Source organism: Tursiops truncatus, chromosome 13 (genome assembly GCF_011762595.2).
Source record: "Tursiops truncatus isolate mTurTru1 chromosome 13, mTurTru1.mat.Y, whole genome shotgun sequence".
NCBI classification, from domain to species: Eukaryota; Metazoa; Chordata; class Mammalia; order Artiodactyla; family Delphinidae; genus Tursiops; species Tursiops truncatus.
In genome coordinates this window covers 68,150,996-68,169,266 of record NC_047046.1, presented here as the reverse complement: position 1 = coordinate 68,169,266, position 18,271 = coordinate 68,150,996, and the positions used below count along the sequence as shown (strand labels likewise).

General features: G+C 36.5%; 1 protein-coding gene across 1 annotated transcript in view; it reads right to left on the bottom strand.

The window, feature by feature from the left end:
- DCC (DCC netrin 1 receptor) overlaps positions 1–18,271 on the bottom strand; it is a 776,413-nt gene that overhangs the window by 107,838 nt on the left and 650,304 nt on the right. The window contains 2 exon segments of the mRNA XM_073789896.1: positions 2,688–2,753; positions 17,806–17,838. Coding sequence (XP_073645997.1) covers positions 2,688–2,753; positions 17,806–17,838 — 99 coding nt within the window.

The window sequence follows — 18,271 nt, the reverse complement described above, 5'->3', positions numbered from 1 at the left end:
ACAAAAAAATTATCCAGTCCCCCAAAAATTATCCAGTTCCAAATGGCAATAGTTTTGTAGTTAAGAAACCCTGATCTAGGTTAACACTTTCTATGTTCAGATGAAAAACTGAGATCCAGAGAGTTTAAGTGACTTGATTCACACATTTCTAATCCATGGCAAAGTCAGTTCGAGAACCTGGGGTTTGGGATTAGTCTGAGGGCCTTAACATCATTTCAGATAGATAATGTTTAGATAGTAGGTGGGCAGAGCCTCTCGTAGACTAGAGCTTGAGAGCCCTGGGACACTCTAATTATCTTTACTTAAGGGAAATCAAAACTAGAGGGAAAATCACAGCTTTTTCTCCTAAACACAGAGTTTAAGTCATGTTTTACAGAATACCTAATACAATTCTAAATATACAAAAAATAATTAATAACATTAATTTTTAAATAATGCTTCACCAAAGTATCAACACCTATCAAACTTAAGTGTTCAAAGGTTGAAGTCAATATAACAACGCTTTTGCAGGGTTTGTAGATCTCTTTACCAAAATTACTAATTTTGAAAATTTTAGGAAAAGCTACCAACAAAACGAAGTTGGTGATTTATCTTCCCCAATGAAAAAAGGATTGAAGTGAAGTAATTTTCGCTGGTGTTATCCTTCATACAAATATAAACTACAAAATCACATTTTCAGAAGTTGAAGATTTTCCTGCTTTAAGAATGTGGACCACAAGATTGAATGCATCATACAAGTAAAATACTACCATATCACCACATATTAGCTTTGATTCTACCTGCCATCGGAAAATAATTTAGGAAGGCTCTTCAGTTTCCCCAATTTAATTAAGGGCTTCCAACTTCAAGAGTAAACATGAACTATAGCTTTGTTTTTCTTTATCTGAATTCCAAGAGTGCTTTTTTAAAACAGTGACACGTTGTAAGAGAAAGTAAATGATTAGCGAGGTCTAAATTTATTTGCAAGTGGCTTGAGTATCCTGACAATAAACCATTATTCTATTACAATTCTTTGAAGGGTGAACCAAGAAGTATAAGGAGAGATAGGAAACCTCTCTAATTCTGTCACTACATGAGGAGATGTATGAAATTTTCATTGTATATGAGGTTCAAAAACTCAAGAAATTTCAAGATTTTTTGCTCTTATTTATGCAGCCTACTTAGCAAAGGTGTGGTGGGGTTAGAGTTTTATCAGTCAATTTTTCACTTATATATATAATTTGAAAATATACCCCCTTCTTAAGGTATAAGACGTTAGTAGAATTTTAATTAGGAAGGTAGAGTTTTCAGATGCCTTTGCTGATTGGCTTGTAAAAGCCCAAGCTAAAGGCAAATTACATATTTACTATCATTTACTGGATAGCGAAATAGAATAGGAAATAGATTAAGTATGCCCGCTACCATCCGTGCCTCTCTGAGGTTATCAAGTCAGCTTAATTAATCATGTAGCCTGTAATAATTAGTTATTCCAGTAGGGATTCTAGAAATGTTTCAGGTACTTTGTTCACCCCATTCATTTAACAGGAAAGGCCTAAACCATCATTAAGTGTAGCAGAAAATTGAGAAGGGGCCATGCCAACAATCTATCTAAACTGGCTCACAGTCACTGGATGCCATTCATCTATTTTATCTTCATGACTTCCTCCTGTGAGATAATGTAATCAGATCAAATTTAATTACAATTACATTTCTCACTAGGAATCTTAAATAGTAAAAAAATAAAGTGACATGCATTTCTCTCAATTACTGTCATGCTCTTCATCTGAAGTTTGACTCCTGTGAAAAGAAAAATCCTTATCTGTTAACATCAAATTTGGGCTGAGGTTTCTTTTCAATCAGAGAATTCATTTTCTTTTGAAAGGCAAGTTAAAATAGTCCATAGCAAACTTCTAAACTTGATCCAAAATTAGGATTGCCAGATTTAATAAGTAAAAATAAAGGAGGTTCAGTTAAATTTGCATTATTTCTAGTTGCCTACGGATATGTACACTGAAGTGCCTGTGTACGTTGAGATGGTAACCCCTTGCAATATTTTTCTTTATCTCAGATTCATAGGCAATTAGAAAGGATTCAAATTTTACTGGGCCTCCTGTATTTTCAGTTGTTCCATTTGGCAGTTCTATCCAAGATTAGTGTTCTTTAGGACACACGATTTAAGAGACTATACCGTTCTGTGTCTTTGGCTTACATTTGCTTCACCTGTACATATATAACCACTGCTCGGTAGTGGATGGAAACTGTGAGGAAATAATTATTCTTTCTCAATTGTCCATATTCCGATTGCCTTTTAATCTCCTGGCACTCTGACTCTTGAAAAAGTCCCACTAACTTCAGTTTATGAAAGCGAGTGGGTTTCAGTCACCTCTCTACAATAAAATTGTAGAAATATTTCAAATATATATAGTACTTTCAAACCTAGATAGTTAACAGCCAAGCATCATTTGTAAAATTCTCTATGCTTGGACTTTTCTGACTGTTTTGCGTACGTGTCAACCCTCATCGGCACTGTCTCCTGGTGGAATATGCTCCAGGTTTGTTAATAACTTCACGTTCCTATTATTCCCACTAAAACCCTAAGTCTGGGGGTCTTGGCACTTGCAGTCAATAGAAAATTTGCCTCAGACACTCTAGAATTAACAATTTTAATTAATATAACGAATCCAATAGAACCTAATGTATATACTTACCGTTGAGAGTGCTTCTATCAATCAAATTAGTATCAACTGGCCAATAACCTCCATCTCCATGGCGACCTGTTTATCCGGAAAATATACCAGAAAGTTAGTGGACCTGCAACCTGAAAGCACAAATGAAACAAAATAGACAAAAACTAACAAATATTTAAAAATACACAAACAACTGAGTAAGACTATTTTGTCCACTTCAAAGAAAGCCTGAAAAGAATGATACCATTATACTTTGCAAGAAAATGTTATTTTCTATGCGTGAGAAAAATCTGTCACAAAAATACTCTTTTAAACAAGCTAAATTCGATTCCTCACAGAAAAGCTGACCCACCCCCCTTTTTTCCTCCAATACTCTTGTTAACGTGTCACCAAAAGGTACAGCACCAGTGTTAGTGTTGCTGTCTTGAACATCTCAGAACAGAAGGAGTGGTGGTGTTGGCTCCTAGCGTGACAGAGCCCACCTCCTTCATGTTATAAGAGGTCCAGTCTACACTGTTGCCATTGGACATGACTTTGTGGCAAAGTATCATTATTACTGTACCAGGGGACAGTACTTTTTGCCTTATAACTGGGCTTTGAGTAGTCTTTGTGTTATGTGCCAAATAGGTACCTGGGAATGAGCTATTGGGTATGGAATAAAGAGTAGGGAGCATGACACAGCCCACATGGTCTGAATATTTCTTATAAACACGCCAAGAAGGAAGGTTTCTCTAGTAGCACACATTTGGAACCACTGCCTTCTATTAGGTGTTCAACAGTTGTAAAAGTAGTCTTTAAGAGAAATGAGCCAGAAATTAACCAGAAATAATTATCCTATCATCCATATTTTAATTAATAGTTTTTCACTACAGGTAATCCCCTTTTCTATTGGTACATTTGTAGAACTGTGATTATTTGGTTAGATTTTGAGTTCTAGAATACCTATTCGAAAAAACATTTGGGAGTTGAATCTATACTCAAACACGTACAAGACTACAGCTAATTCTTTATACACTTCAGACTGTTATTTGTGAAGGCAGTTATAATCACTGGGTGATGTCGAGGAAGCCAGCTGGGGCAGCCAGCTATGATAACACTGGTTGTTTTTCTCACATATATAGATTTTCTTTTTCTTTTTTAAGACTTCCAAGTCCTGCTCTTGTGACATTCCTTTGCATACCAAACACTCTTCTTAATAAAGCTTTTCCAAGAGCTCATGATTTTATTTGCAAAAGAGCTGTGAAGAAACAACTTAAATCTTGTTACCAGACCACGCATTCACAATTTAAAAAACATTCTTTCAATATTAAGTCAGAGCTGAACTAAGAGGGTTAAGCTTCCAACAAGCAATGATAAATTAATTCAATCACATCATATTCTGTTTTCAGGGTAAACTGGTACATTTAAAATCTGCTGGCCAGTGACTCTGGGTATATAAAGAAGTGGGAATTAGGATGGAGGCCCCAATGTGTGTGTGTGGGGGGGTGATTGGGGAGGGGCAACTGAAATAAGCAGCAGTTGTGAACATTTTGGGGGGTTGACTGATGAGCCTAACCCTTTTCCCAAATACCTTACTTGTGTGATTCTGACACATCTGGGGTTTCAATAAGTGGAGGATAAGCTTGGGCCACGGGACACTGCCAGATCAACATTGGAAGAAATGAAGAGAGACAGAAGTTCTGTATGAATATTAAGATTACTTTTCTCACATCTGAAAGCAACTAGATTGCAAAGCAGTCAGCCAAAGAGATGCTAACAGCCCCATCACTTAGGCCACTAAAGCAATAAATGATTCCTGTTGGGAGTATTAGAGGTGTTTAGTTAACTTGGTAAATTTCATAAGCACTGATTAAGGGAAATAGAGAACTAATTAGGCTCTGGAAGACGAAAAGTCAGTTAATGCAAAGATATAAACTACTATTGGATCCCAGAGGTCTTAAATTTTTAATGGAGCATAAAACTGATAATAATTCATTCAAAATGTATTAAGTGCCTACTATATGCAAGGTACAGTCCTGGATCCTCAGGGAAAGGGCAGTATAAAAAGATTTATCAGATATGGAACCTGCCATGACAGATAGAGTTGGCTCACTGTATCCAAATCCTATACAGGCCTATTTATGGCTAATATCAGCTAACTGCAGATAGTTTTTAACTTATTCTGACTTTAAAGATTTAAGAATAAGTTAATTCTTACTATAAAATCACTATCACTGCATTGATTTACTATTACTAGGAAATCACTATTAGATTGAATTGAAAATGTTTTTCATTTATCTAGTAGTAAAAGAACTACATGCAAATAAAAGATAATGCATTATTTTTAGTCTTACATTACATGTTGCACAATTAAATTTATCTTAAAATCCCTGAATTTCCTTTTTTGCTTATTGTATTAAATCTCTAATACGTATATGTATAACTGATTCACTTTGTTATAAAGCAGAAACTAACACACCATTGTAAAGCAATTATACCCCAATAAAGATGTTAAAAAAAATTTTTTCAAAATTAAAAATTCCAAATAAGTAAATGAATACATGGATATCTAAATATGACATTTGTGGAAGTAATATAATACAGTTCAATGTATATGCATTTTATTTTTAATTATTCAAATAGAGTTCAATGTAGTTCCAAAAACTGGGAATGGGTAGTTTCTTTTTTTTTATTATGGCATTAGTAATATGATTTTACATGAACTCAGGAATCAAAATGTACTATATGAATATACTAATATATTCTACAGAATATAAAGAAGAACTCTTTTGTTACTATGTACCCATATTTCCTTAATAATAGAAATGAGGGTGAGGAAAAGAATTAAGATGATAAAGAGTAATGAATTTATGTATCACTTAACCACCCATGGATTTCATTCAGATAATTTCATCAAAAAATCACTCCTTCCAGAAAGCTTTGATAACTAAGGCAAATGTTTTCTACTTTTCAAAACGTTTTGAAACCAAAGAATGGTGGTTTCAGGAAGAAAAATAAAACAAAGAAAATGATCCCATGTCTGACTTTAAAAAGAGGAAGACTGCATCTTTTTGAGTTATTCAAAATAGTTTAAATAGTTTTAAATTTATTTTATTTAGGTACCTCTAAGAAAGGTCCAAACCAAAGAATTCATGCTCCTCCCCTTGGTTTGCACTCCTAAAATATTATAAATGAAAGAGTCATTTAAAGAGTTATTTTTTATATTTTATTTAAGGGATAGATCATCCTATTTTGGCAAGAGACATATACTCCCTTAAGCAAAAGCTAAAGTCTCCATGATTTCCCTGACAGTTACTCTCTGGATTGAGGGGAAAATGGGCAGAGGTAATATGAATTCCTTTAGGAAGTGTGATTATTATATTTCTTGCTGCTTCCTAAAGTGACATTTACACTCTGTTCTCAATACTTGATAAGTGACTAAACTGAATTAGAATACTTCGTAATGTGTTAACAATGTAAACACATTTGAAGTTACTACTATTATACACATTAATCTCTATGTTCTTGTTCTTACACTATCACTTAAAATATTGCTTCTGTATTTTTTTATTGTGGGGGGTGTGTGTGTGTGTGTGTGTAAAATTAAACAGTATGTTTACATTAAACTCTTCCTTATAGCACACATAGGCAGATGAAGAATATTCCCCATGATAAAAAATTTTTAGCACCTAGAAAAGAAGAATTCAATTGGAATTTCAGTTCTAGAGTGGTTTTTCTGAGTGGATGTTTATAAGTTCAGGGAGGAGTGAATGGAAAATTAATATGCAGAGGACATGGAGAAAGCTGAATGTGGTAGTTCTAATCTATTTTTAATCCATCCTCCCTGAATGGGGCTAACAGAGCATCCTTCAGAATGGCACACACACAATCAACCCCAAGATATGGACCATAATCTAAATCAAATGGACAGATTGGTTGTCTAACAAACATTCAATATATATCCTCCCAAGGATGCAGAGCACTGAGATATCTTCTTGATCTTAGAATTGGTTCCCTGAAAATAATTCTGGTGATAATGAAGGAAAGTACATTGATTTTATGTCTTGTATACCAGTGGGTAAAGATAATGCACTCATGCCACATGGATACGGTTTTACTGTCCAATACACAGATCATATTGAGACATATTTAAAGCAGATGATTCTTCAGAGGCTGAAAAATGTGGCTAAGGGAGCGATTTACCATACAGTTAATACTGCTGACTTTGAACAAAGGCATCAGGGCATCTAAAAACCAGAAAGCAAAATCATAACCTATGCCTACGATATTTTGAACATATATTAATAGGAAAAACTCATGAGCTCTTCTCACCCTCTCCTCAGGTTCAACACATTGTTTTCAAGTTAACATGAATGAAAGTTCATTGATTAAAAGAAAGTACAATGTTACTACTTCATATGTAAGGGCAGCTGACATGCCTGCCATACATTGAGGCCTGGTGCTCAACAAATACTGTGTCAAGTCTATGAGCAATAATTTTTGGGAATGCATTTGGTGACCTACTCTGAGTCACACACAGTGCAAGAGAACCAAATACCCCATTGTCCATCTTCTCCTTGACCATGAGAGGCAGTTCTTTGGGAGTTCCAATTTCTGCCTTTCTGCCATAAAATATAAATAGAGTAGACTATGAGGAGAAGTAAATTCATTTTCTAAGAATCGTCAGAAAGCAATCTAAAATATAAGATTACAATTTCACATACGAATGTTATGAACAGTGACTGTGTAGCTATTATGAAAATCAAGGCACTTTAAGAGTGATAGAAGGTGCTATTATCAGTTTTGCCTGGACCCAGGTATCAATTAGGACATTCCTGGACAAAATGGAAATTATATTTATCCTAGACATGAACAATTTAACAAATAAACCCTTAATTCCTGGCTCTTGGTTGACATCACAGTTTGATTCTGGGTCCTGATTTCCTGAGGCATATGTGTAATCTTTTGCAGAATGTGGCAAATGATGGGTAAAGAAAGTTGCCTGAGTGATGTTCTAAAGTAGAAAAAAAGTTTACAAACGTTTCCTTCTTCTTCTATTGCAAGCACCAAAATAAAAGCAGCACTAGGCCAGAAAAAAGGCAGCACTAGGCCAGACCAACTGGTATCTGGATTTCTGAACATGATGGCAGAGGTCAGCCAAAGAAAAGAGAAGAAAAAAACATATTTATATATATATATATGAAATACACATATACACTTGTATATGTATTATGAAATATTTCAGAAGCACGTTGGTTACTCTTACGAATTCTACTACCACTCATTTTCAACATCTTGCAAGGGACAATGGACTCAAAAGGCAAACACCAGGAGACCAAAGTACCTGTCCAGATCAACAAGATCTTCTGCTCACAGGAAAGAAGTTGGCCTCATTAAAGATTTCAGGTAAGGGGAGCCCATACATTCTTATCTATAGGACTTTAACTACAATTAGCCTGTGTCCATTTATCTGGTTGCAAATGAAAACTTGTCAACTGCTTCTGATCACACATGTCATAAGCTTCCACATATGAAAAGCTAAATAAGTTTATTAGTTATTGCAATTACTATTCACATATGTTTAGAGTGAAACTTATGTTAAAATTGAATTGTTAAGAGAATAAAAAACAAAGATGACTTAATAATATTACTGATATCTTGAAGCAGGATGGTCTCTGAACTGTCTCTGCTCACGAGAATCTCCTTGAATGCATTCTTTCTTGTAGTGTATCTGGAATAATGGCCAGCATATGGGTCTAAGAAATCACTTTTAGATGCAGCACAGTCTTTATGAAAATCTAGAAAGCATCCTGTTTCTCTAAACGTGGACACTTTCCTGGATGACTAGGTCTTCCCAAGAGCCAGTTCATTTACCAGATGCAACGTGGAGGATGAGGCAGTCTTGTGTGCGTTACAAAGGAGAACTGTTCTCAAAGGCTACTGATGATCCACGAAAGCCTGCCCCACCCGGATGGTCCACAAGCTTATCCCAAAAGCAGTGTGAGGTATGTTTGTGTTTCAGTGAAGTTGCCAAGTAGTACACGGAGAAGTAACAGAAGAGCATGAATGCTCTTTTCTTCTCCAAGTGACTGCATGTTGGGAAGTTGCAACTATAGTATGAAAACACTAGAATGTGAGCACCCTGATGGCTGCACTGCTAGTATGTGTAAATAATAACACTGTTGGAGCAGAAAATTTCTTCATTCATATATCTGTCCATGCTCCATCCATCTAGTCGACAAATGTGTTGAGTGGACCACTCACTGTTCTAAGAATTAGGGATATAAAGTGACTATTGCAGAGGCTCATAATTTAGTGAGGGGAAGATGTTAAGTGACTAATAATAATAGACTGGAATATCCAAAAGTTAAAAAATTGTAAGTCGGTGACACAATGGAAAAACAGAACGATTGACTATTTCTTCCTAGAAAAATGATGGAAGGTGATATCTGAGTTGAGAATTAAAGGATGAGTGGAAAGGTATCAGGTAGAAAAGAATGAACTGGATAAGCTTAGAAAAATAGGCAGAGATGAAATAATAAAACTGCTTATATGCTCTATCGAAGTGTCTGGAATTTTTCTTATTGGGGACAGAGATGCACTGAAGGTATTTTAAGCAGAAAAGTGACCCAATTAAATATGCATTTAGGAATATTATTCTAGCTGAGTGTGAAGAAAAAATTAATTAGGAGAGACCATTATAATAAATAGGGTGAGAATAATATTAATTATGAATCCATGGCGTAGACATTATTAGCTCCATTTTATAGAAGAGTAAACTGTGGCTCAGAAAGACTAACTAATATACTCATTTTAAGTGGCTGAATCTGCCTGACTGATGATTTTATCCTTAGCGGGCAGATTAATAAATGAAAGATGAATGCGGAGTGAGTTGGACAGAAATTAGAGCACCTCCTAGAGTTTATGGTAGTGTGAGGGTTTAGTGGTGTGGGTGTGACTTGAGGTGATGGCCCCACTCTCAACAGGGCACACAGAACACAACAGACTTTGGAAAAGAAACAACATAGTTCTGTTTGTCACCATTCAGAGCACTGGGACAAATGAAGGTGACCCTTCAGAAGAGGCATAACAGAAGTCGACAAACAAAGCTAGGAAAACCCTTTGAAGATGATGGATATTGAAGCCCTATTCCTATTCCAGATTTTTCTTGCCTCTCCCTGACCCACACTCTCACGACTCCTCCTCCTGGCAAGCAAGACGCGATCAGCATTGGCAGCCAAAAGCGAATGTGGTTTGCAGGGCTCTGGATCCAGGGGAGCACTGCTGGTCTTCATAGCCAGTGTAACTGTAGGTACTCAATGTACCGAAAAGTAAAAAAGCCTACGAACTACAGTGTTGGAGCAGAGAGAAAAAGCAAAACCCGGTTATCAATTTATATCTTAACCGTAGTGTACTTCTCTGCACAGTGGTGTCCTAATTATGCCCTGAAGACATCCTGCAATCCTCACTAATTGAGCAGCTTCTTGGCTTCTTGATCTTCCCATTGTAGGATTTTTCTAAATAAAACTTCAAGTAATCTTTCCCTCTGTAGTTATTTGTGCTCACTCAAGTCCTACTCACATATTTAAAGTCCAGTCTTGTGTTTTAAGAAGTCTTTTCTGCTGCTACTCACAGTGATTCCCATCTAAAACCCTATAACGTACATACTCAGATGGTACCACCTGCTTTAGCATTTCGTACTTTTCACATTGGGCTGGGAGTCTTTATATCCTAACTATACTGCATGTCCTTGAAAATGAACCCATGGAACTGGACTTCTTTCTTATGTTTCACCACACCCAACACAGTGCTAGGTAAATAGTTATAAAGGAGTGGTCAAAAAGGAGTCCAACTCTTTTCATACTGCCCATTTGGAATTTCAAAAACTCATCTGCACCCATTAGTTTGGATTCTCTCCTTTACATATTCAGAATTACAAGCAGCTGGTGAAAGGCAAGTGTAAAAATTTCCTGCTAACAAGAAATGGCAGGAAGGGTGGTGGTAAAGAAAAGGGCACAGCGGGTCAGAATCATCTGCAAATGTGACCACCATTTCCTGAATCACAGAGAACTTGGTGTCTTTCTGTTTAGCTTTAATTTAATAGATGAATAGTAAAGATACATTTTCCCTATTGGAAAAAATATTTTTGCATCTTTTTCATCTCCCCCAAGATCAATCACATATACAGTCATCCCTCAGTACCTGCAGGGATTGGGTCCAGGACTTGCCTCGGATGCCAAAATCTGCATCTGCAGATGCTCAAATCTCATAGGTCACAGACACAGTACAGGATCCAACATTGGTTGAATCTGCAGGTTTGGAACAGGCAGATAGGGAGGACTGACTGTACAGTATCCACAGCCATGAGCACTATTACTTGGGGTTCTCCAAACTCTACTCTGGATTAGATGGTAAAGTCTGTGTTTCCAGATTACTCTCTGTTTCCCGACGATTTGTACCATAATTCAATTCAACAAATACTTATCTGGCAACTATAATATGAGAGATTCACAATTAGAGATTGGGGGGTGCTTGGAGGCAGGGATGACAATGTCAATGAGACTGGCCCTTTGCCATCAAAGAATTTACAACCTGGCCAAGAGGTTGGGAATCAAAATGGTAAACCATAAGAAACAGACAACATAGCAAGGACTAAATTGGGTGTTACGGACACACAGAAGAATAAAAGACCAGAAAGGTAAGTAAGGCTTCTTGGACAAAAGACAATTGAGAAGGAGTCTTAAAAGATGAGGACCTCTCTCAGTAAAGAAAGGGAGAATGTACTGCTAAGACTAAGAGAACAGTACCAGTTAGAGCGTGGAGTTCTAAAAATACACTTTTCCAAGAGTGATTTGTGGATCTTTGCTAATAGACTGTGACATATGTGGAGGGAAAAACTGGCCGTGAGGCTAGAAGGGGGAATTTGGGGTCAGACAGCCAGGACCTTGAGGTCAAAGAACTGACTTCATTCCATGAGAAACAGTGAACCACCTATGTTTCAGAAAGAAAACTGAGGAGGCAGAATCCAGGACTGATAGAAGTGGGCAGAAAATAAAGCTAGGAACTTGATATTTGGCTGATGTCTACAGCAAAGAAGGACATTCAGCAACATGGTGGGCCTTACAATAAGAACTTGTCTAAGGAACCATTTGGGACTCCCCTGGTGGTCCAGTGGTTAAGACTCCGCGATTCCAGTGCTGGGGCATGGGTATGATCTTTGGTCGGGGAACTAAGATCCCACATGCCGTGCGACCAAAAAAAAAAAAAAGAGAGAAAGATATCTTTCTGTATTCATGAAAATGTCTATCTTTCAGGTCTGAGAAGATTAAAATTATACCATGAATCATGTCAACTTCTGCAAGCACTGAGTCCTTTTTTTTTTTTCTGTCAAAGTCACCTATTAAAACATAAAAACTCCTGAGAGGTTGACTAGGCAGTTTCTTGAACTGCTTGCTGGGGCCAGGATAAGCATCTTCACATTTTATCAAAAGCACATTACTTGTTTTTTTTTGCCTCTACTTTCTCACCATAGTCCTAATTTCCAGAATTGCAAAATTCTGGAGCTGAGAAAAACATGTGAGAATAGCTTTTTCAAGGGGCTGTAGCAAGCAGCTGAATAATAAAGTGAGTTGAAATTACACACCATAATAGGCTAAAAAGAGGTTTCATTTTCAATTAAATGACTCCCATCAAATGGTGCTAAAGGTTTCAATTTTTCAAACAGCAGCCTGGTTGCTGTCATCCAAACCGTGCAAAATCTGGATTGCATGAACTAAATTCCAAGCTTGACTAGACTGCCTTGAAAACCTTATTTCCCTGAAATTGGAAACAATTAACATTCTGTTTATTCATGAGATTGAATCAGCTGAGGTGTAAAATGGCAGGTGTGGTGTTAAGCACTTGGCCTGCATACCCTATTGAGGGAAGACAAAGACCTTTAAACTGGGTGAATTTATGGGAAGGATGTATAAGTTTCATTATCTTGATAACAAAGTAGGAGTCGATTAACTCAGTGCATTTCCAGAAATTATACATTGGTATGAGCAGAGATTCTCAAGTTAGTTAGCCTGGGTATATATCTCAGCCTAACCACTTACACATACTGTGAGCGTTTGGGCAAGATTTAACCTCTTGGCATTTTACTTTCTGCATCTGTAAGGATGTTGTCAGAACTAAATATGATAGAACATGCACAGTGCACAGAAGAGTGATGGGTGCACAGTGGGAGTGCTGAAATGTGAAGTGCTACCCTACACGAAGACGCTGTGCCGTGCTTAGGTTTTTTTAAATTTTAACACCAATCCTAAAATTTGATCATCTGAAAACTTAAAAGAAATCCAAGGTAATTTGGGCAAAAGTCATCATTTTACAGGTGAGGATGCTGAGAAGAGTTCAGTCACATGCCCAAAGCCACACTGGTGCTCAGAGTGACAGCATGGTGCTAGAAATATTGGGCATCTGATTCCATTCTGGTTCTCTTCCAGCACACACTGAATGATGCTGACGGGAAAGCCCAGAGCATTACCAGCCATTACCACGATTCAGAGGAGAGAAATTCTCTCTCCATGGTGGGAGGGCCGTTCTCAGCAGGCCACCTTCATCTGGATCTAAAAACTGGTCTGTGAATTTATGCCTCTTTTTCAGGCCTCCTGTTTTAGGTCACCCCTCTGCAGCCATGGAGAATTAAAGATACTTGATAGTGCTTGAAGCAAGCATTTTCTTCATGATTCATATCATCAATGATACAGATCATTTCATGAAGATTCCTGCCCTCTTTATGGTACTATGTCATGGTCACAGCACCTACTCTATTGACCCATTGGGCAGGCATGGAAACACACATGAAATTGAAAACATTTGTGTTCATGCTAAGAATTACCAGTTTTTACATTATAGACACCTCAAAGTGGAGAATAACATTTTGGGGTTAAATGGAATCTAAGGATGCAAAGACAATCCTTTAAGATTAAAATTTTGATCTAATCATCACTTTCGAGAATTGGTCATAGTTTATAGTTACTGCTAACCTCCACTGCAACCCCAAAACAAGAAGCTTTTATAAATGCTTCTGTGAGAAACTCTAAAAGGTTTAAGCTGATTGTTGAAAAACAAAAAGCCAATTATTTTGTAAGTATAGAAACAGTCTACAAAGGAAAGACTAGAGTCAGAGATAAAGATGTTTGAATTCCAACTCTGCCTGCCACTATATTTGAGTGACCTTTTGTAAAACATTACCTTCTGCTTCCTCATTTGAAAATCTAGAAAGATAATCTGTAAAAGAGTGAAAGAACAGCTTGAGTCTTGAAAGTGGATGCTGTAAACTGAATTATGTCCTCTCCCACCCCCAAATTCATATGTTGAATTCCTAAAACCCAGTGTGACTGTATTTGGAGATATGGGCCTTTATAGAAGTAACTGAGGTTAAATGAGGTCATAAGGGTGGGGCCCTGATCCGATAGGATTAGTGTCCTTATAAGAAGAGACATGAGTGAGCTCATGCTCTCTCCACCATGTGAGGACACAGCAAGAAGGCAGCTGTCTGCAAGCCAGGAAGAGAGCCCTCACCAGAAACCAACCCTGCCAGACTTTGATCTGAGACTTCCAGCCTCCAGAACTATGAGAAAATAAGTGTGTTACTTAATGCACCCAATCTATGGTGTTTTGTCTTGGCAGCCCGAGCTGACCAAGACAGTGGAGTTAGCACCATCCCCATGTTTCCTGAGATAAAGAACTGTCAGTATCATATATTCAGTGCTGTGGCTTCTCACTTATAACATGACCCCGGATTGAGAGCTGTTTGCTTTGTTCTCTAGAATATTCACAGAGTTGAGGAAAGAAAGCTTGATATTGGGAAAATATACACCCACTTTAGATACAGAAACTTTATAGATATATGTCAAAAGTGTGTGTGTGTGGCTGTGTATGTATATACGTAGCATATAGTGATGGAGACACTTGGTGGTTCAAAACAGGTTTTGCAAGATGCTTGTCTGGGTTTGAATCATGGCCTTGCTACTTCCTAGCTGTGTGTCTACAGGCAAATCACTTAAACTCTCTGAGTTTCAGCTTCTGTATCACTAAAACAGACAATAATAGCAACTCTTTCACAGTATTGTTATGAGGATTAAATGAGTTAACACAAGTTAAGTTCTTAGAACAGTGACTGATGGTGAGAGCTCCATAAGGATTAATTCTACCATTATACACGCCCACCCAGACACAGACAAATTGACAGGGTTTTTACCAAAATATGGAAAATAAAAAAGGAAAATTGTCTAAAGCAGAGGATTTCTCTATATTTTCCACTCACTTCACATAACCCATACAATTTCCCTACCTTTGAACCTCCAAAAGAGTAAATCTGTGGTTAATCTCTAAAATCCCATGACTACTTTAAAACTTATTGGCCACTTGTGCCTACAAGAGACTAGAAAAATAATTAAGATGTGGAACAAGAGATAAGCAAATGCTAGATATAATCAATTTACACTTACGTAAAGGGGAAAAGGAGTCCTATATAAATCATCTATTATTTTCATACTAGTACTACTATTACTCAGAAGAAAATATTTTCCCCAAATCACACGTGATTCAAATATAATTGACTTTTTCTTTTCACATTTATGCTCTTCAGGGCAGGTATTAGATTCCAACGAAAAGTAATTGTGACAAGAGACCACAAAGATACTTTTTAAAAACAATCAAAACTTTTCTCACTTCCTCTCATATAAGTCAAACTCCATCTCCTGCTTTTCTACTTAGGATTCATCTTTGCAAGGTTAACTCTAACCCAGGGTGCTAAATTTTCTCTCTGAGCAAATTTTCTCTCAACAGAAATTCAGTGCTTGCCATAAATGTAACAGTGGGACCATTCTACATGGGAAGGGGGTATATTGGTCTAACAGAGAGCACAATAATGCATATTCCACTGATATGCTATGTGCTGAGAGTGGGAACATTCAGAGCAGCTTTTTCCTACTATTTTCACCATTCTTAGAAAGATCTTTAAACTGGGTTATTTTTTGTGCACTTGGTCATCAACTCAGATGAATGATTTTGTTTACAAAGAGTTTTTAACTGCCAACAAATTTTATACGCGTTCTTGTAAAAATGTAAAGTTCTTACCTATAATCACTAAATTACATGTTGTCACTCCCTCTTAATTTTACAAGTAATTTGAGTTTGATGTAAAATTTAGAACCTATCAATTTGACCAACTCTATACCAGCGGTGATTGAATATGGGACCAACTAGTATAATATGTGACAGAATCCTTTTAAGTAATGTTAGATGAAGGAAAAGAACAATTTCCCAAATATATTAACACACTCAGGCACTGGCAATAATTCTTGGGAATTCCTTTTGTTGCCAGTAATTGATCTGATTTCACTGTCAACATGAAAATCTGAGTAAAATCCATGGAGAGTGTGTGACTGGAGAGACTGTACAAAATATATTTCTTGGCAGCTGAAAATATTATTAAGCAAAACAGTTAACTTAAAAAGTAATAGCAAAAAACAGTTAAAAGGAATCCAGAAACAACTGGAAACTCACTTATTGAGAAGCTTGGGCATGTTGTCACCCAAACGGCTAATAATGTAACTTTTCATCTGGTTCAGTTACTTAAAAAAAATGTTTGTGAGTTTTCTTTCTCTCTATGCATACTTTTTCTAAATATAATTTCAAAAATTGGGAGTTACCTGCCTGTGGAAATTCCAAATTCACTTCAGTTAAGGAAACAATGTGATGCTGTTTTAATTATTTTTGAACTGAAATAATACATTCTGCTAATTAACTATTCCAGCTTGAATTTGTCTAGCACTAATATTTAATTTACCTAAGTGAATACACACTAACTGCCAATTATTTATCATTAGTAGTTTTACAAATATTACTGTTCAGTAGATATTGGCCTTATGAAAATATTTTAAGTATAAGCAAGCAGGAACAGCTAGGTGATTAATGGAAACATGAACCCTGGGTGGACATTTCTGTGTATTGTATCATTTCTATTACTCCCTGTGTGACGCTCTAGCCATGTTCTCTTAAGCAGAGGGATGGTATATGGACCCAGAAATAAACTTGAACACAGGATCATTAAAGATAATACTACTCATGTAGACAACCTGCTACTGTTAGTGAAACTCAAAATCCAGATGTTTAGTATCTGTCAATAGTTGGAAAGTATTCTTGTTGAAAAGCATGTTTTCCTGAAATCTACAACAGGAGGCCTTAAGAGACATGATGCTGACAAGGAGGTTCTGTTGACAGGTGCCCAAAGCAGGAGACAACTATACAAGCTGTGGACTCTGAACCAATACTCATGACACTGACTATAACCAGCATTTCCAAATACTCCCTTCTTTGAAGAATATGACATCCTGAAAAAATAAAACTCATAAACTATTCTTTTTCTCCTTTAGCATTCTACTAATTAACCTTAGTGGTAAAAGAATGGAATCCTAATAGATCAGTCTACAAATCATGGTAATAAATTCCTATCTACCTGAGAGTTGACGGATAACTCTGATTTACCTCCATTTTCCTTTGTGTAAAACCATCCCTGTTTCTCGACACAAATCGGCTTTTAGCAAATGAATGGAAGGAGGATAAAATACTGCAAGTCAAACTGGTACCTGATTCATGAAATGAAAGCTTTCTGGCTTCAAAATCAACAAAAGTAATGCCCTAAAGAAAAGTTGACCTAACTTTGTTTTTATGTATTAAAAGCAGCTCATTGCAGAGGAAAAGCACACATGATTTATGAGTTTTCTCTGTTGAGCTATAGAACTTTAATCCAGAGTTCATGAAAGGGTGCAAGAGCAGCTTGAAAATTATGCTGAGCTTAATTATACTTAATGTGAATTATTCAGAAGTGCAGACAGAGACTAAAATTTATTTCATACAAAGAAGCTTGACATTTTAATTGGTCCTTCAGAATGGAGACAAAACAATTTCCTCTCAAGAAAATTTACATCCTCCCTATCAGAACTGAAACCTCAGCCAGGCAGAACTTCATTAATAAGATTAATTATCACACTGGTGTCTGCTTCATCAGGTGTATGGCCCAGGTGAAAAGAGGAATAGAAAATAATGACTGACATTTCTAACGGATAAGATTGATTCAGGGAGGGAAAAATGACAGATTAAACCACCATACCTTGGTCATTAGCCATTTTGTCAGGGTGTTCCACTGTGGGGAAAGAGAAATATTATTAGAGTTTGGTAGTTTCCATCAAGAAAGCTGACATTTCAAATCAACAGTTTTGTTAGCGAGTTCTCATATCAAGGCCAATGCCCTATTGAAAACAAATTGATAAGGAATTTGGTTAATGTGATTATTTGGATTAAATTAGTCATAGAAAGAAATGGAAAATAATTGTTTTGCTGTATAAATGTGTTCTAAAAGTGTTATTTGTAACATTCCTCTAAACATAAACTCAAAATGATCATCATGCAAGTTTAATTAATGATACAATTTACAGTAAAAGAAAGTGCATGTCATTACCAAGTAATTATCACCCGTATATTTTAAACAAGTTAAGGAAGCTATTTTCTTGTATTCATTTTAAATTTTTCAACAAGAAAAGTTTACCAATTCTCACATGAATAGGGTAAAATAATAA